At 36.1% G+C, this 17,048-nt stretch overlaps 1 protein-coding gene and 1 long non-coding RNA gene across 2 annotated transcripts in view; one reads left to right on the top strand and one right to left on the bottom strand.

Moving 5' to 3' along the window:
- LOC306907441 overlaps nucleotides 1–3,997 on the top strand; it is a 46,241-nt gene extending 42,244 nt beyond the window's left edge. Inside the window, exon 3 of the long non-coding RNA XR_013787902.1 lies at nucleotides 3,851–3,997. This is a non-coding gene — a long non-coding RNA (uncharacterized lncRNA). The remainder of the gene's footprint in view (nucleotides 1–3,850) is intronic.
- Nucleotides 3,998–15,270: 11,273 nt separating this feature from the next.
- Nucleotides 15,271–17,048, bottom strand: LOC306907258 (ladderlectin-like). The gene is made up of 5 exons (XM_079479247.1): nucleotides 16,808–17,048; nucleotides 16,131–16,216; nucleotides 15,887–16,018; nucleotides 15,655–15,766; nucleotides 15,271–15,415 (listed from the first exon to the last, which is right to left on the bottom strand). The coding sequence occupies exons 1-5, from the start codon at nucleotides 16,860–16,862 to the stop codon at nucleotides 15,315–15,317; spliced, it is 486 nt and encodes a 161-aa protein (XP_079335373.1). The 5' UTR covers nucleotides 16,863–17,048; the 3' UTR covers nucleotides 15,271–15,314.

Below are 17,048 nucleotides of genomic sequence, written 5' to 3'. Positions count from 1 at the left end.
TGGCTAAACTATACATTTCATATTTAAATAATAATATTTAAATATGAAAACACCCTTCTTGAATTGCTAATAAAACAAGAAGTCATGAATGCAAAGAACTTGCTCTTTTAATGCAATTTAACACAATGTCAGCTTTTCATCATTGTGTCTAAAATCAGCACTTAAAAACAGTAAAAATAAATAGATGGTCTTTCGAAAGACATTTTTGCTCATTACATAAACTTAAACTTCACATAAAATTGCACAACATACTGGGACTGTCCGGAATGTTTGTCATAGTCACATTAGTCAGATTTCTCTTGACAGATCACAGAGTAATTTATTTATTTTAAGTATCCGAGCCACTGTGGATACACGACTCGAAGTAAAGAAACAAATGACACAATGGGCTCTTTAAAGGACTCGGGAGGTGCAAACGGTGACAAAGGAGAAAACAGCAAGCTATAAGTATTCATTTATCAAAATTATCAAAAGGAATTGTTCACCATTGTGCATTTAAAGGTCCATTGTGCCTGTCAGAGAAGACAACTTTCAATGGTATTCGAGTGTTTTGGTATAAATAAAATATTTCTGAAAATGCTTCCAAAATAGTTTCATTGTTTTGATGAAAAAGGCCAAGCATGCATTGAGTTTTACCTTTTTACTCGCCAAAGCTGTGCATGGGCACATGGGTCCCATTGAGTTTTCAGTCAAAACAAATCATGTTCTTAAATGTTGATAAATTTAACAACTGAACCGCTGAACAGCTTCTTCAGAGAAACTTCATAAACGCACTACTTTTTTTCTGGTGACGCACTGTAGTTTCAGTGTCTTAAAATAGTCTTGTACGAAACCATCACTCCTGTGACTATTATCTGTGCCCCAGATAACACCCAAGGGCAAACTTTAAGGGATAGTTCCCCCCTCAAAAAAATACTGTCATTATTTACTCAGTCTCTGACGTTGTGTGTGTGTGTTGCATTATGCATTCTGCTGTGCTGTATTCAAATGTGAGCTGCATCTTATGCAATTCATACAGCTAACTAAAAGTGCCTGCACCTTGTGGAACGATGCCCTGCTGTGTGCCTGGTAGGATGTTTAGAGGCGGGTATGGCTACGGTTATCAATACGATGAATGTAAAAAAATATTTGAGGAGACCGAGAAGGTGGCTTTCAATGCGGGCAGGGTTAGTTGGGGAGTTAAAGGGGTAGTTCACCCAAAAATGAAAATTCTGTCTTCATTTATTCTCTTGTTAGTTTCTTTCTTTCGCAGAACACAGAAGATATTTCGAGGAAAGATGATAAACGAACAGCAGCGGCACCCATTCACTTCTATTCTATTGCAAAACCAATGCAAGTGAAGGGGTTTCCATCGCTGTTTGGTTAACAACGTTCTTCAAAATATCATCTGTTGTATTCTGTGGAAGAAAGAAAGCGGAACAGGTTTGAAATGACAAGAGGGTGAGTAAATGATGACAGAATTTGAATTTTTTTGGGTGAACTATCACTTTAAGGCCTCGCCAACATGCCAGGCACAAAATGTGTCACCTTTTTTTACCTATACTATAAATAACTGCTTTTCTTTCCCACTGGGGTTCTGAAAGACACGAGCGTGAGTTAATAACTTGTGCCAAGAGATGATTAAGGATCACTTTTCGTATGATTGTCATTAGCACTTTGCCAGCGAGATGAGTCTGTGACACCACATTAATGGCAAATCTTCCCCTGGAGCAAATACACAAACAAGCATCTCTGTAGGCACGAAAGTCATCCCCATGATATTAACTTCGACTCATTTTTCTCCCAGTTTGTGTTTTCAAGGCTCTGAATTAGCACAGGCAGACGATAAAAGTAAAAAGTACCAGAACACCTGCAGATATTATCAGTAGGACCTGCAGAGACTTCATTAGTTCAGAAATAAACAGTGCAAGACTTCTGTTCTTAACCCTCATATTTCAGGAGACGGTTGAGAATCCTCACATAAGTGTGTGTCACTGTACTGTTATTTAACTTATGATCTGAGATCAGTTCTGAATCCCGTCCATGTAGGCTTTATTTAATGTGTGATATGACAGGTTAACACATCATAGGCTATGCTCCTAAGGGGAAAAATGCTAAAAATGGAAATTCTGTCATCATTTATTAACTCTCATATCAAACTCATTCGACTTACTTTCTTCTATGCAACACAAATAGAGATGTAAGGCAAAATGTTAATGAGGACATAAATATAATCCCTTTGCCATCACAATACAATACAGACAATCTATGCACATTGTGCTCTTCCTGCGGTCTACGGTTGTCTGAGAATCTCATTTGGCTGATATATGCAAATGACATACTATATTACATTCAGTATTTGGTTATTGGCCTTTGTTTTGACGTGAATTATTATTAATAGATATGAAATTCCATACTATTGCATTAAATTGCAAAGCAGTTCATAACAGAACATGTATTTCTGCTAGCAGACATTACTTGTTATCATGTTTAATAACTGGAAAAAAGCTTATGTATTACACTTTCTAATATTCAGAGCTCATATTCTCATCTCATTGTTTCTGTAATGAGGCTAAGTGAAGTGAATTTAAGGTATATCAAGAATGAATGCATTATGCCTGCTGGTTGTAGAACAGCTGCAACAAACAAGATTTCCCATGATGTTAATGAAAGATTGCCTCAGGGTGATACTTTAACCAACTGAACAAGATTTCAGGTATGAATTTGGATCTTTTTACAAAAGGTTTAATGACCAAGTATACTAAGCTTCTTTTCATCATTTTGATTGAAAGTTGTGAAAAAATCTGGCCTTTTCCATCATTTGTTTTACTTAAAATACATGCAACACATATTGGGTTGTTTAAACATGAATATAAACGTGTTTACATTGCAGTATTCATGATCTGCAGACATTTGAGTTTTTTTTGTCTCATTTCAATTTCTCCAAATAAATGCAAATAAAAAGTAAAATTACCTATAAATAGTATGTAGCAAATTCAGAAAATCTGAAAAAAAAAATTAAACAATCATTTCAAAATTATTTAAACATTTTCAGAATGAACCAGTGTAAATGTGTCAAGGTAAAATTATAATTTTTGTTTCATTCTGTGAAATAAAAACAATTTCAAATAAAATATGTTTTCAACTATTAAAACTAGAAAATTGAAACCGGAGAAACAGGTCAAAATTACAGAAAAGATGTATTTTTTCAGACCTCAAATACTGCAAAAAAAACAAGTTCACATCCGCTTTTAAACAGTACAACAGTTATATTTGCACATGTATTTAGACAAAATAAAACAAATATTTCTTATGTTATAACCTTGATTTTTATCACAGTTTTCCACATTGCTGTTGGATGACTGTGTCACTCCTGAGTTGAAATTCAACAGAAACTGGACTGGAATTGCTACAATACATCCAGAAAGGCTGATTAAATGATTCTTTTTACAGATCTGATCTTTTTTTGCAAAAATCATCCACTAATTTGTTTATCTAACTGTTTGGTTTGTGTGCAGTCGGGGGGCTCTTTTGGTAACACAGACCACACGGCCTCAGGCTTTGAAGACCTCTGTCAGTCATATCATTTCTTTCTGATTGTGATCCATTCATTCTAATTGAGCTCTCAGTCACATTATTACCAGAATATATATGCTGGATGTAAGTTCAGCTGTCGCTATTCATTAATATGAATACCGCATCCCTTGTCAATGGTGTCGGCCTGGGGTTGATTCGTTTTTCAAATGAGTTCACATGTGTGCAGTGAATGTGGTTTAGCTGCTGTACCCTATAGACAGGGTCAGTTTTGGAAACTATACACATCTTCATTTTAGCTGTAACAGGATATTAAACCCATTGCTTCCATTTGTAGACAGGACAGGAGCATATGTGATGGACGGATGAAGAGATCCAAAGACACATGTCACTCAAAGCCCAACTGTTCTGTGGAAAGAGATGCTAAAGAACTAAAGCTTGAAGCCCTTGATCTGACCACCGACAAGACCAGACCACAGCAGAGGATGTTCAGATAAATATCTGATGATGCATTCAAACATTTTTCACTTGCTAACAAATAGTCTGTGGTTAAAAATGCAGATAAAAAAACATGTTGGTATCACCATGCAAAATGTGCATGTGCTTTGAGGAACTTTCATTATTAGCTTTATTATTATACATTTATAAATATTCTTTTTAATGTTTAACTTTATTATTGTAATAGTTATGTAAAAAAGTTTGCATAAGTAACTGAAAAAAATAAACTGTTAAATGATTATACTGTATACACAGTATGTCAGCTGTTTTAATAAGCTTGTTTTTTAACTTTTATGTGAACATTCAATCACAGATACCAGCAGAGCAAGTGGTGGTCTTTTCTTCGTCTGGATTAGTTTTCATCAGCCCAGGAAGGAGCGGACGGGAAGGTAAGAGCAAGATCCAGCTGCTTCTTAACCTTTCTAAGTAACATCCGCCTTCTGGGGATTTAGACTTTGATGCCAAGCAAGCTTCTTCTCAGAATGTCATCCGTAATTGCTTCCCAAATCCATCTCACTCTCTCTCTGTGTGCAGAAGTGGACTTTGCCAGAGGCAAGCCTGTCGTCTGCCGGTTCTGGGTCTGAATCTTGTTTGTAGTCGCGCAGGGAAACTCTACAGTTGCTCTGCACCGGAGTTGTTAACACCCTCAAACATAACTTCATAACGTTTTGATATGACATGATGTTTGTACAAAGGTAGAAAATCAAGTTTTTACGTGACTGTTTTACTTCATGAGCATTGTTAATGTTGAGGCAACTTTTAAATTAAAGTCAGTTTGGGAAACATGTTTGGGTAGTTGACAGACTAATAATTTTCCTATTGTGTGACGGCAAAAAATTTGAAAAAAACAACAATGAAGCTAAATCTCTCTTATTTTATATGCTAAATATAAATAATATTAAATAATTGGTTTTTGATTTTGTAACACCCATGTCCTATTACCTGTTTATTGTTTGCAAGTGGTATGTAAACCCAGTCAAAAAGGGAATTGTATTTTACATTTTGTCATTAAAATAAATAAGAAAATATATAATCATATACACTTATGAGATGAAGACTCTAGTCACATTAGTAGTTCAATAAAAGCAGTTTCATTATACAGTAGATGCTATGTAGGCTATGCATGTGGTGGGCTGGCTCACAGGGGTTGCCATGTTGAGATCACGTGACCAACAAAATACCTTTGGCTATATCCTGGACAGATCCGCTCAGACAAGTTAATGACTGGCAACAAGTATTGTTTCAATGACTTAGCCTAACCAAAAACTGTTGCTTTCTACAATGTGTCATTATAAGTCTAGGATTTGTTTGTTGCCACTAACTGAAGACAAAGAATTAATGTAATTTATTATATAAAAGTAAATCAATTATCTCACCAGCCTTACTTATCTGCTGATATTCTCACAATATTTTTATAAGCATTGTCCTTACAGAGAATATATTGGATTTTCAATAAATCCAGTTTTGGTTTCCCGTATTTATTAGTCATTTGACGTCCTGTGAGAGAAACAAGATGGGCATACATAATTCTCATCCCCTTGCCTATTGTCTGTCAGTCTAATTTAATTCCCCATTAAAATGAATGACAGTGGATGCTGAATGAATCGGCTCAGGTTCAGACTCTCCACCTCATCTCACCGTTTGCCAGCAGACTCATTAAATCTCTTTACGACCTCTTTAGAGCGACCCGATCCACAGCACTTATGATTTTAATAAACACTCTGAGAGAAATGTTATCTGTAGACCTGGCCTATATGTAGAGTTATTAATTTTCAAGCCTCCAAAAATTTAGACTGAAGACAGTTCCTACTGTAGATAAATATGAAAAAACTTTCTGTTTTTATTTGATCCCTTGTTTCTCCACCCCTCATCTCTCTAATTTGTAAACACTCTTGAGAGAATACAAATAGTTTAGGTTTGCACTTCACGGCCACACGTACTCCGCAACATTTTGGGATCGACAAATTCATCACACGGATTAAATGAATTTGGTTAAAAGCATTGCTAGAGAAAGCGCAGACCATCATACATTTCCATGCTGGTTCCGGTTAGACAGTGTTGGTTTGGTGTAATGCTCTGCTTTGAAAAAAATTCATAGATATGATATAAATATAATCTTTAACATACAGAATAGGTCGGGTTTTCGCAAATATCCTAACGGCCCTCTCACACCACACCACATCATTTATATTCTTTATTTTAAGTTCAGTCCTCAGTTATCATTTCTCCGCTGTGCCATGTAGACTGGATATTCTGGGTGTAGATCAACAGATTTCAGATCAGCGAGTCTGGTGTGACTGTCAGAATTAGCACCTTATTATCAGCTATGACAGAAAGAGATTAGCTTGAGAAACAACGCAACTAATCTGCCATCAACATCATTGAAAACCATTTCTATTTTAATGCCATTTCTTTCTGAGTTATTAATACTTAGCCTACTTAACACTGTACTTTCTGCAACCTCTACTTAACCAAATGATGAAAGAGAAAAGTGTTTCATTCGAGCATATTTCTGGTTATGCATATGACTTTTTTACGTTTGAGTCGATTCAGGTGTTTGGATTGCTGTGGAAGTCATGCTGTACGGTCCCTGTATGATCTTGTTGCAACAGGTAGATCATTCCACCAATGTGGAACAGATTCAGAGAAGGTACGGGAGAGTGACTTTTTTCCTTCTTGGGATGGTACCACTAGTCTTGCTCCTTTGCAGACCGCAGTGATCTGGCAGGAACATAGATCTGCATCAGCGAGTGGAGATACGATGGTGCAGACCCGGTGGTGGTCTTGTAGGCCAGGAGCATAGCTTTGAACTTTATGCGGGCGGCAACAGGGAGCCAGTGTAACCTGATGAAGAGTGGAGTTACATGCGCTCTCTTCGGTTCATTGAAGACCACTCTTGCTATCGCAATCTGGATCATCTGGAGAGGTTTGATTGTGCAAGCAAAAAGTCTAGCCAGAAGCGCATTGCAATAATCCAGTTTGGACAAGACAATTGTGGTATTGTGGGCGAATTTGACAAAATTGGGCTCTAAGACAACACTGAATTGCTCTATTCCTTTTTTTGTAGATTCTCTTATAGATAAGTTGTTTGTACATACGACAAAAAGTACTTCAAGCATGTTTGTCTAATCCCTTTATTGCCTTTATTTGTTTCTACTTTAATTAACATTAACCTAACACTATATCTTGTGTTGAGAACGCAATAAGACAGCAAAAAGGCTTTACAACGCATCTGCATCAACAGTAATGAATCGTATTGAGGTCTGTCTCCTGCACGGAATCAATGCACGATTTAATGTGGCTTGACTTCACTTAATGCTCGGCGAGAAATCTGTAAACTTAATGACAAAGCCAATGATCAATGTGTCAAACCAGAGGATTATCATTTTAATCTAAACTTTTTTGAACACAGGGAAGAAACCTTTGCAGAGTGTGGGGTGGCGTACACTTGGCGGAGACGGTCACACCTTTTGTAGATGACGCGAGGTTCAACATCCTTTCATAAGAGGTGATTAAATACAGTGTTTTTATGCAAGATCCGATTTTCCTGCCTGAGAAAACAAGTTTGGGATGAGGCCTTACTGTATATTCCCCTCTCGATGCTGAGGCAGGCTAAAGATGGCCGTCCTTTATGTAATGCTTTACTTTTCCTTGCTAATGATTACGGAGATTGAGTGGAAGTGGTTTGCCTTTTACAGAAACAATGAAGCAGGTCATACAATTGAAATTCAGATCAGCGTGGATTATGGGATATAAAACAAGATGGCATATTAAACAGCTTACGATATTGACCGGAGACATTGTTGTTAAGGGGCGAGCAGGACTCAGTTTATTACACCGTTAGATGAAACAAATAAGAGGTTTGAATTACACTAATGAAGTCCTGAACGCCTCCCGGGGCCTTTTAGGGCAAAAATATCAGAGATGGAGTCTGACTTTTGCAGCTCTATAAAATCCGAATATGAGATATCTGACCTTTGGTTTAATGTGTTTAGTGCTATTAAATTAGGCCAGACAGTCCTTCTCTATTTCGCGCACTCCTTCATTCTGTCACAGACAAAGGGCAATTGACTTAATTTACAGCTCTCATTTGTCAGCCGAGTGTGCTCCATTTAGACTGTTTATAGTGCGCCAGCTAAAACATTTAAAGATGAATAGAGGAGCGCGGAGCAGGAAAGGCTCCTATCCATTTATCTCTAAACATGTGGCATTAAAGAGTGTCAGAGGTAAACATGTTGGGCCAACAAATGAGTCGTTCAACACTACACAACAGTTAAATCTCTACTGTGTCGCATTGTTAGCAGAGGTCATAACGTAAAGAACTGTGAGTATGGGTTGGATGTGAAATACATTTTAAACAAGCAGCTCGTACAGTTTGTGATGAACGCACAGTCATGCTGATGCGACCCTTAGCTTTAAAGGAATTCAGTGGAGAATGTTTTTATAGTTTTACCTCGGTTTGACCAAATGTGACCACGCTTGTGAAAACCTAAGTCTAAAAATCTAATATAGTTTCATTTCACCTATTCACTTTACTATGACGACTATGATGGCCTTACTCGGTCAAAATATGTCAAGGTTATATTTTCAAAAAATATTCTTTACATTATATATGATCATTTATGTAGAAAACAAGCTGGGTTTTGAACAGTTAAATGCTCTTTCATTTGAAAGTCGCTTTGGATGAAAGCATCTGCCAAACGAATGAATGTTAATGTAAAATGCAATTCAAGAGCACGAATATGATATAATACACAAAACTGATATCCGTCATATGCCTTTAAAACAAATCAAGTCCAAATTTTTGCACATCCAACATTTTGGTTGCCAGTGCCAAACTGAAAACCTGTTGTGAATACCCCCACAAATAGTGACTTACTTGAACTTAAATAGTGTTATTGTATTTTAATTTTTCTAACACTATTAAAGGCGTTTGGTTATAAATCTAAAGCTCTAATGATAGTCTTAAGAGATCATAAAAACGTTTGGTTTTATATTAGGGGATAATAAGGGTTTAATATGAAAATTTGTTTTGTATTCTCCAAACAGACTTCTGTATGTGTCTGTGACCTGCTGGGTGACAGAACGGTTTTGTTTGGCTTATGTTATCACAGAAGGCTGAATGGGAACAATATTATAATGAAACAAATATTTAGCCGAACTACATTAAAAACAGCAGAGCAAGGTTTAAAGTAAAAAAGCTGTATATATACTGTAAATGATCTCCTACAAAGCTGCTTGTTGTTATCCATCATTATCATTTAAACGCCTTATAACATTAATTTTAATATCGTTTCTAATAGCAGTTGCTGGGGAAAGCTGTGTTTAAGAAAGCGAGGCTGTGCCTGTAATAATGATTCTGAATTAAGTTTTCCTACTTAGTCTGTGTAAGCACGGTATATGTACAGTATTTGCCTAATGCTTTCATTATAAATGAAAATCATTGTTATTTATCAAACATGATGCACTACCCACACGACTTTAGAAACAGGGCTAATATTGAATAATTCGATATGGAAAGCTTAAACACTGTAAGATTTGCCCATTTACCTCACGCCGCACAATTGACCTGCGTCTCTCTCTAGTCTCTGTCAGATTCATCACAGGAGTTTTTGTCCAGTAATTGAATTTGGTTGTTTATGCCTCCTTTCTGACTCACTGCCTCCAGGTGACGTGTTATAACGAGTCACCCTTCACATCGCCATGCGCACGGCACATGATTAGGTGCCATATTATAATTCACACCATCCATCCAATAAGCATCTCCTTTCCGTTCAGTCAAGAAGACAAATGGGGCAAAAATCTAGGATGGCTTCCTTGCCAACATTCAATTTTCATCTTACGGAATTGGCAAAAATAAAACATTAGTCTCGTGTAAGATAGAACAAGCACATATGCACGAAATGGTTGGGTGGTTAACGGAAGAGATATACTTGACATTAAAAGCTGTCATTTACATTGAGTTTTAACATCTGTTTTTTGGTTTTAAGTGGACAGGGCTAAATGCAAATAGGGACGGAAAATGTGACCAGATCACGTTAGTAAACACTGATGAAGTTTAATACGCAGTGATGTCGATCATGCGAGGCACAAACATCCAGTTATAGGAGAGAAGTACGTAAAGTATGAATGGATTCATAAAGCAGTCTGTTTTATATTTCTAAATATTTATATATTTATATATTTTTTCGAACGACCCCCCCTCACTGCCAAAGGTCCAGAATTTAAGTCGTTTTTTTCATGTGATTATTGTCATCATTGCTTTAATCAATGCTTGTGATAAATTTATGCGGTGCTGTTTCAAATTAATATGATTATTGTTGCAGGACGCGTGTGCGTATGTGTGTGTGCGCGTGTGCAGACAGAGAGAGTTCTCGCAATACACTTTTCAAAGCAACGTGAAGAAGCATCGCCATATGAATGATGCGGGGGGAGGGGTTATATATATAGAATTTCTTTTATTAAAAGGATTTATCCACTCAAAAGTCTACAACAGGGGTCCCCAAACTACGGCCCGCGGGCCGAATGTGGCCCACCCACAGATTTTGACCGGTCCTCTGAACAATGCCTTATAGTGTGTTCACACCAAACGCGAATGAATGATTTACATGTTAAGTAATCGCGCAAATTGAGCGTTTGCGTGATTCGCGCAAGTTGAAAAATCTGAACTTTGGCGAAAATTCGCGCCGCGTTAACCAATCAGGAGCTTGCTCTAGTAGGGCCGTGGGCGAGCGTCAGAAGCCCCTCCCATGACGCAAATTAGTGTCGGTAAAAATTCATTTTTTAAATATAGGCCTACAGTTTCACTTATGTCTATATTTGGCTTTCAGACCCAAATTTCGCTTTACTCACATAGCCTAATTATTTGTTAAATTCATAACGTATCATTGCGATAGAACTGACGCGCGAACCATCGGAAAATTTCAGAGACGACAGACAAAATGGCCAAGCGGTTGGGAAAGAGAAAGATTAATTAAATGCATAAAAAAATGTTTTGAATTTGAGTAGCACTAAACTATTAACTATTAATAAACTATTCTACCATTAGAAGGTATAATAAATACATTTCAAATCATAATTAAATCTCCACAATAATTCAAGTTTCTGTTACAAACCGACCCGGCCCCCCATTAAAGACAGGGAGAATTATGTGGCCCTTGCAGAAAAAAGTTTGGGGACCCCTGGTGTACAATATAATAGCCATTATAATAAAACATTGCAAAGAGGCATTGACAGAGAGTCAAGAAATTATCATGAGAAGAATTATTATTAATATTTCAGAAAAAGTTTATTAAATCTATTCTGTGGTTAGTGTGGTCTTTAAACTTATGAACTGTGTATGGACTGACAAAAGTGTTACATGAGGAAGCAATTTGACAACAATGCGATAAATATTTTAGGTCCATCAAAAAGCGTGCTGGTTAAGATACCAGCAGACAAGCTAATTCAGCAGAAATTAGTGCATAAAAGGTCACCAAAATGAAGTATTTGAACCTCATATTTTAATACAAAAGGAGGAGAAAAACTGCAAAAAGGTCCACTTTTTGAAAAAAAGAACCTCCCCTTTCAATAGGCTGGCTACGGACCTGTTTACTGTATTTTGCGATTAAGGAAGGCATTCAGTTAATGATATTCCAAACTAGACAGGGCGCAAAATAACAAGGAAAGCTTTTTGAGAGAGCATTTGAAATAAATTCACACATATTACCTATATAAAAGCCTCTTAAGCTGTTAAGCACATAACACTACTTTTTACACTTCCTAATTTTCGGAAAGAGTACTAAGACAATTACCTCCATTTTGGGGATATTATGGCATGAAGTGAGAAAAACTAAACAAATGGATTTTCTCTCAGCATTGTATTTTCAAAGAACATGGTGAAATGTTTCTTATTGTTGTCTTATTTAAAATACTGGGGTCTTGCAGTCTCAAAAGTGCAATAAGAACACATTTTATTAAGACATTTATTGATAGTTTAATTAATCGTCACGATTAATATGAAGCACTTAAGGGTGTGAGAAATGAATGACAGTTTATCTCAAACGTGTTCAAGCCGACTACAAGCGTCTGACTTGAATATGATTGATGAAGCATGTAGACACCCAATTGCAAATTCCACCTCAGGAACTTTGATTGACATGGCCGTTAATTACCAAGTTTGATGTTTATTGTTTATGTATGCTAACATACCATAATCATAATGATCTCACAATTTTAGGCAAAATTTCATGCTCAAATTATACAATATGTAAGAGATAATGTACAGGCAGCCGGTTGTTATGGCAGAAAAACCCAGACCGTGTGATCAGGTATCTTGTATCACACTGAAGGGGCTTATTTCACGATAACAGCCATTTGGCTGCTTGTACATTATCCCGCTTATTACACGGCTACTTGCCACATGAGAAAAAAAATGGACATAAAATGTGAATTATTTTATGAGCTCATTTTTACCAAATGCATGACTATAAGTGTCGATAAGTGTCGGTTTTAAAGTAAGAAACGATGTTCAAACGTCACGAACAGGCAAATTGGTTTAATCATTCGTAAATGTAATGTCATATGTTATTAAAAGACATATTTATAATTCATTTTTGTGTAATACATAACTTATTTAACTCTCAAAATGATTTCGCATCCGTGTCACAGGGTGTCATTCATTTTGAGCGGATGTTATCTGAAAAGAACAACCCTTGGAATGTCGCGACTGGCCAATCAGAATCAAGAATTCAAATGTCACAGTAGTTTATTAATATATTAATATATAAATGAATTGTTTAAACGTGATGCCTGTGTGCATTTGAAGGCATTGAAAAGATAGAGTGCTTATTTCTTTGAAGAATACTTTGCTATAAATCCCTGCTTAGATTTCCCGAAAGTAAAATATATTTCTAATAAGGTTACCCAAGGTAAATAACTATCCAAAACATGCCTCAGAGCTCACAAAAGTAATGAGGTCTGAATACTACAAATCTCAATTATTGCTGTATAGTGTTGCTGGCTCAGAATAGCAGTCTAAATTTGCTTTAAAAGTTGTCCTATTACATAGGTAGCCAGTCATTTCTTGTTTGAAAATTGGAATTAAAAAGCAATTTACATTCATAGCTGTACAACACAGATTTTCTTAATAATTAAACACAAATTTAGATGTTGACACAATGGGCATCTACCTATAAAGGGTATTCTGAGGTAACATAACGCATTGTGATGCATGCATCTGTTGATGAAGGTTGACTGGTGTGTCTGTGTGTTAAGTGTTCTGTCAGTCTATTCAAGAATTTTCTCATTATAGCTCAACAGCTGGCAGCAGTGGCTCAATGCCAAACACTCTCGGAGACACACAGTCAGAGACAGTAGACTTTGTGTCAGTGCTGGTCATGCCGAACTGCTTTCAGTACACAAAAAAATACCAAGTTCCAAATATACAAAAGAAAAGTTGTGCCAATTTTTGCATACAATGCTGTTGTGCGGCATGTTTTTCACCGAGTATGCAAAAAGCACAGTTATAAAAGCATTGCATTCAAGATTTATTATAGAAAATGTGACCCTGGACCACAAAACCATGGGTTTATTTGCGGCAATAGCTAGCAAAACATTGTATGGGTCAAAATTATTAGTAAACACCGTAGATATTTCAAAACGTATTTTTGTGACCGAATGAACAAAAACGACTGAAAACATGACTACACACTTCACTCGCTCACTGCTGCCAGCCCTTTGGAAATGACTCAAATATTGGTATCTGTGTAAAGCTTCATACTTCTGGTTTCGGGTTCATCTACTCGACACAACGTCATTACAGTGGTAAGCCAATAGAGCGCGTTCAAAACAAACCCGTTTCTTCTAAGCAAAGGCCTGCTACAGCGCTTCTGATGGACCACTTTAAAGGCGATTTTCTCAATATTTCTTTCACCTTCAGATTTTAAAATAGATGCAGCTCGGCCAAATATCCTAACAAACCATACATCAATGGAAAGCTTATTTATTCAGCTTTCACATTATGTATAAATCTCAATTTTAAACAATTGACCCTTATGACTAGTTTTGTGGCCCAGGGTCGCACCCTACTCAAAACTCCATAGCTCTGTCCAAAACACTGGTATTATTGTGATTTTTCACAATAATACCAGTTATTGTTTTATTTAAGTATGCTTGTAGTAATCACAGCAGCAGTATTTTTATCAAATTATTATTAAATCTTAGAGAAACTGTTGTAAATAGGCATCCATCCAGATGTACTGTCAGCATTTTGTGATTTGTTGATGGAAGAGGATGAATGAAAGTGCCTGAATTAGATTGTGTTAGTCTGCTGCATCCTCCAATTAGTAACACTCAGAATCGGCCCAAAATGAAACCAAATTATGTTCAGCGCTCATTTTGCTGGCGTGTTTGCATCCTTACCTCATTTCTTTAATTCCTTTAGTGAGTTCTCAGCCAACACTAACAACAAGTCTTGTAAGACAAGATTACGAATGTTACGTAGCCATATCACGAAAACTTCTGACAACTTTGAACCAAAGTTAGTTTTACTCCGATTGGATTATAGCATTTGGATGTTTTTGTTCATATTAATTCAAATATTCACAATGTATTTTTGAAACCGTGTAAGTACATGTGGGTGTTATGTTATTATATCATTAGATCAATAGTTATTAGATGAAGTATCAGATGAATACTTACATATGATTGGTATTAGCCACTGCTGTATAGAGCAAATCACCTTCAACATTGCAGTAGATAAAAGTGCAAAACAAATGCACACAAACACATTGATGCAAGTCCTTGCTTTTGACCTTTCCCCCCTTTTACTTTACAGCCTTGCTCTTATTATGAAAAACTATGAATCATGCCTAGCTCTTACATTATTGGCTTATACAGCAAATATTATCTGCATTTCTAGTCAATGGAGCAGCAGCGCCACTGTGTGGAGATGTGACAGTCCTACACTCCAAGAGAGACTGAATCATGATATTGTCACCCAAATAAATGTTTAAATTGAGAATAAAAATATATTTGTAAAAATTATATATAAAATTATTCATTAATTGTACCTTTTTTTGGTACAACTACCGCATGAAAAACGTCTCCAACCTCTCTGCATGTGTGTCTTTGTACAGTGATTCATACGCTAGCAAAATACACTTTGTTTGGAATTGTAGTCAGGTACATGATAGTGCTGTTGACCTAAATCATTTAAAATCATTGTCTTTTCTCACTTGTGGTGCATGGCTTTTCAGAGATGATCAAAGAAACAATAAATACTGCTGCTTAATTTTTATTGCAAGAAATGTTCACATCAGGATTTAATAAATGGGTTTTCCATTAAACAGTTTTGGATCTGAGTTTTTGGCACAGATAAACGAGACTTTTCTAGTACACGGGTCATCATTCCAATCGTGTCTGCCTGTGAAGGTGAAGGGCAAAAAGATGTTTTAACTATTACATTGTAGTTCATCTGTTCGTAAACAACTTCTAAATTAAAAAAATAAAGGGAAAGTGCAGATTCTTAATTATATTATATGATGTGTAAAATATTTAATTAGACCTTGGATCAAATGAGTCTTTTTGTTACTATGGTCTTACAAAATTGCATCAATTTGACAGAGCATTCATCACATTATCGTGAATAATTCAAAGAATTACCGTTCGTATGCATAATAATGCAATTTTCATTTCCTTTAGCATTGTTGGGTTCTCCTTTGGCCCATTGTTTATAGATCATCTTGGAACCATCACTCCACAACCAAAGTTCCCTCTGTGACAAGAAGAGTACAATATTTTTTATTTTTTATGCAGTATTATTAGATTAGAGAAGATTTTGTTGTCTATAAAAGGGCACAAAAAACATGAGCAAAAATTGAAATAAGACACATACTGAAACAGTATAGCCACCAATCCAGACCTCATCAGTGGCAGGACTGCAAGATTCAATAAGATAACTTATAAATGTGCCCTCCTTATTGCTGTGAACAGAAGCAAGATTCGCATCATTGTCCAGGCATGTTTTCTGTGGAGAGGCAGATTTATAAAGTCACACATTATTATAATACTTTCATTTTCTTTTATTTCCATTATGAAGGTTGGACTTCCAGTGGAATCCATGATAGAGGACCTCTCACCTCTGCTTCCATCCAGGAAAGCTCATAGTTGAAGAACTTGAAGCATTTTGATCCTACTTTAGACCATTTAGTTGGACAGAACCTTCCTGAACAGTGAATTATTTTTATTATTATTTGATCAAAAATATCCAATTACACAACAGGGCCACTTGACTACATTTTTTCAGTACAAAGAAAATAGTAAATGTCAACTGATTATAATAATTGTACATTGTAATTCATGTTCCCTGCGGTCTGCGAAGGAACAACGACTAGTGGTACCATCCCAAAAAGGAAAAAAGTCACTTTTTTAGTATATATATATACTAAAAATACTAACCTGACTATTCTTAGCTTTGTATACTGTGCTAGGCTTAATGGACTAGTTTTGATGCACTTATGTATTTTGTTGTTATAATTGCTTCCAATGTTTCTTCATCCGTAAGTCGCTTCGTATAAAAGCGTCTGCTAAATGACTAAATGTAAATGTAAATAACGTTATTTGCTGTGTTTGCCTATATTGAGATAGAATCATAATATCAACAGTATCATCAAAGAGAGAAATGTGAGAACTTCCAGGTAAAAAAAGAATCATCATTAAAAGGCTTTCCAACTGTCATTAGACATAATCTGCCACAGAAAAGATGCAGAACTTAATGGAGGTGTTTTAGAATAGGGATAATTGTGACTGGACTTACCTGAACTACTCAGAGCAATGAGACAGAGAGTCATAAAGACAGTCAAAATGGCCATCGTCTCCAACAGAATGATGTCATCGACCAACCAAAACACATGAAAATCAAAACAGAAAAAGATACTTGTTTTTTTTCCACTTACACATGAACTGTTGTCTAAAACATGTTTATCAGAAATGCTTCCAAGGCATGCATAAATTTTTAAACAGACTAATAATTTGGTGTTACTCACTGAGAATTGTTG

This window comes from Barbatula barbatula, assembly GCF_947034865.1.
Source record: "Barbatula barbatula genome assembly, chromosome: 18".
Lineage (NCBI taxonomy): Eukaryota > Metazoa > Chordata > Actinopteri > Cypriniformes > Nemacheilidae > Barbatula > Barbatula barbatula.
This window is presented reverse-complemented; position numbering and strand designations above follow the sequence as displayed.

What these genes read in the sequence shown, in the direction of transcription:
- LOC306907258 (XM_079479247.1), bottom strand. Translation starts at nt 16,862, where the DNA reads ATGGCCATTTTGACTGTCTTTATGACTCTCTGTCTCATTGCTCTGAGT. An exon ending in TTGGTGGCTATACTGTTTCA is followed by an intron (nt 15,767 to 15,886) that starts GTATGTGTCTTA and finishes TTCTTGTCACAG; the next exon opens with AGGGAACTTTGGTTGTGGAG. An exon ending in CATTATTATGCATACGAACG is followed by an intron (nt 15,416 to 15,654) that starts GTAATTCTTTGA and finishes TCACCTTCACAG; the next exon opens with GCAGACACGATTGGAATGAT.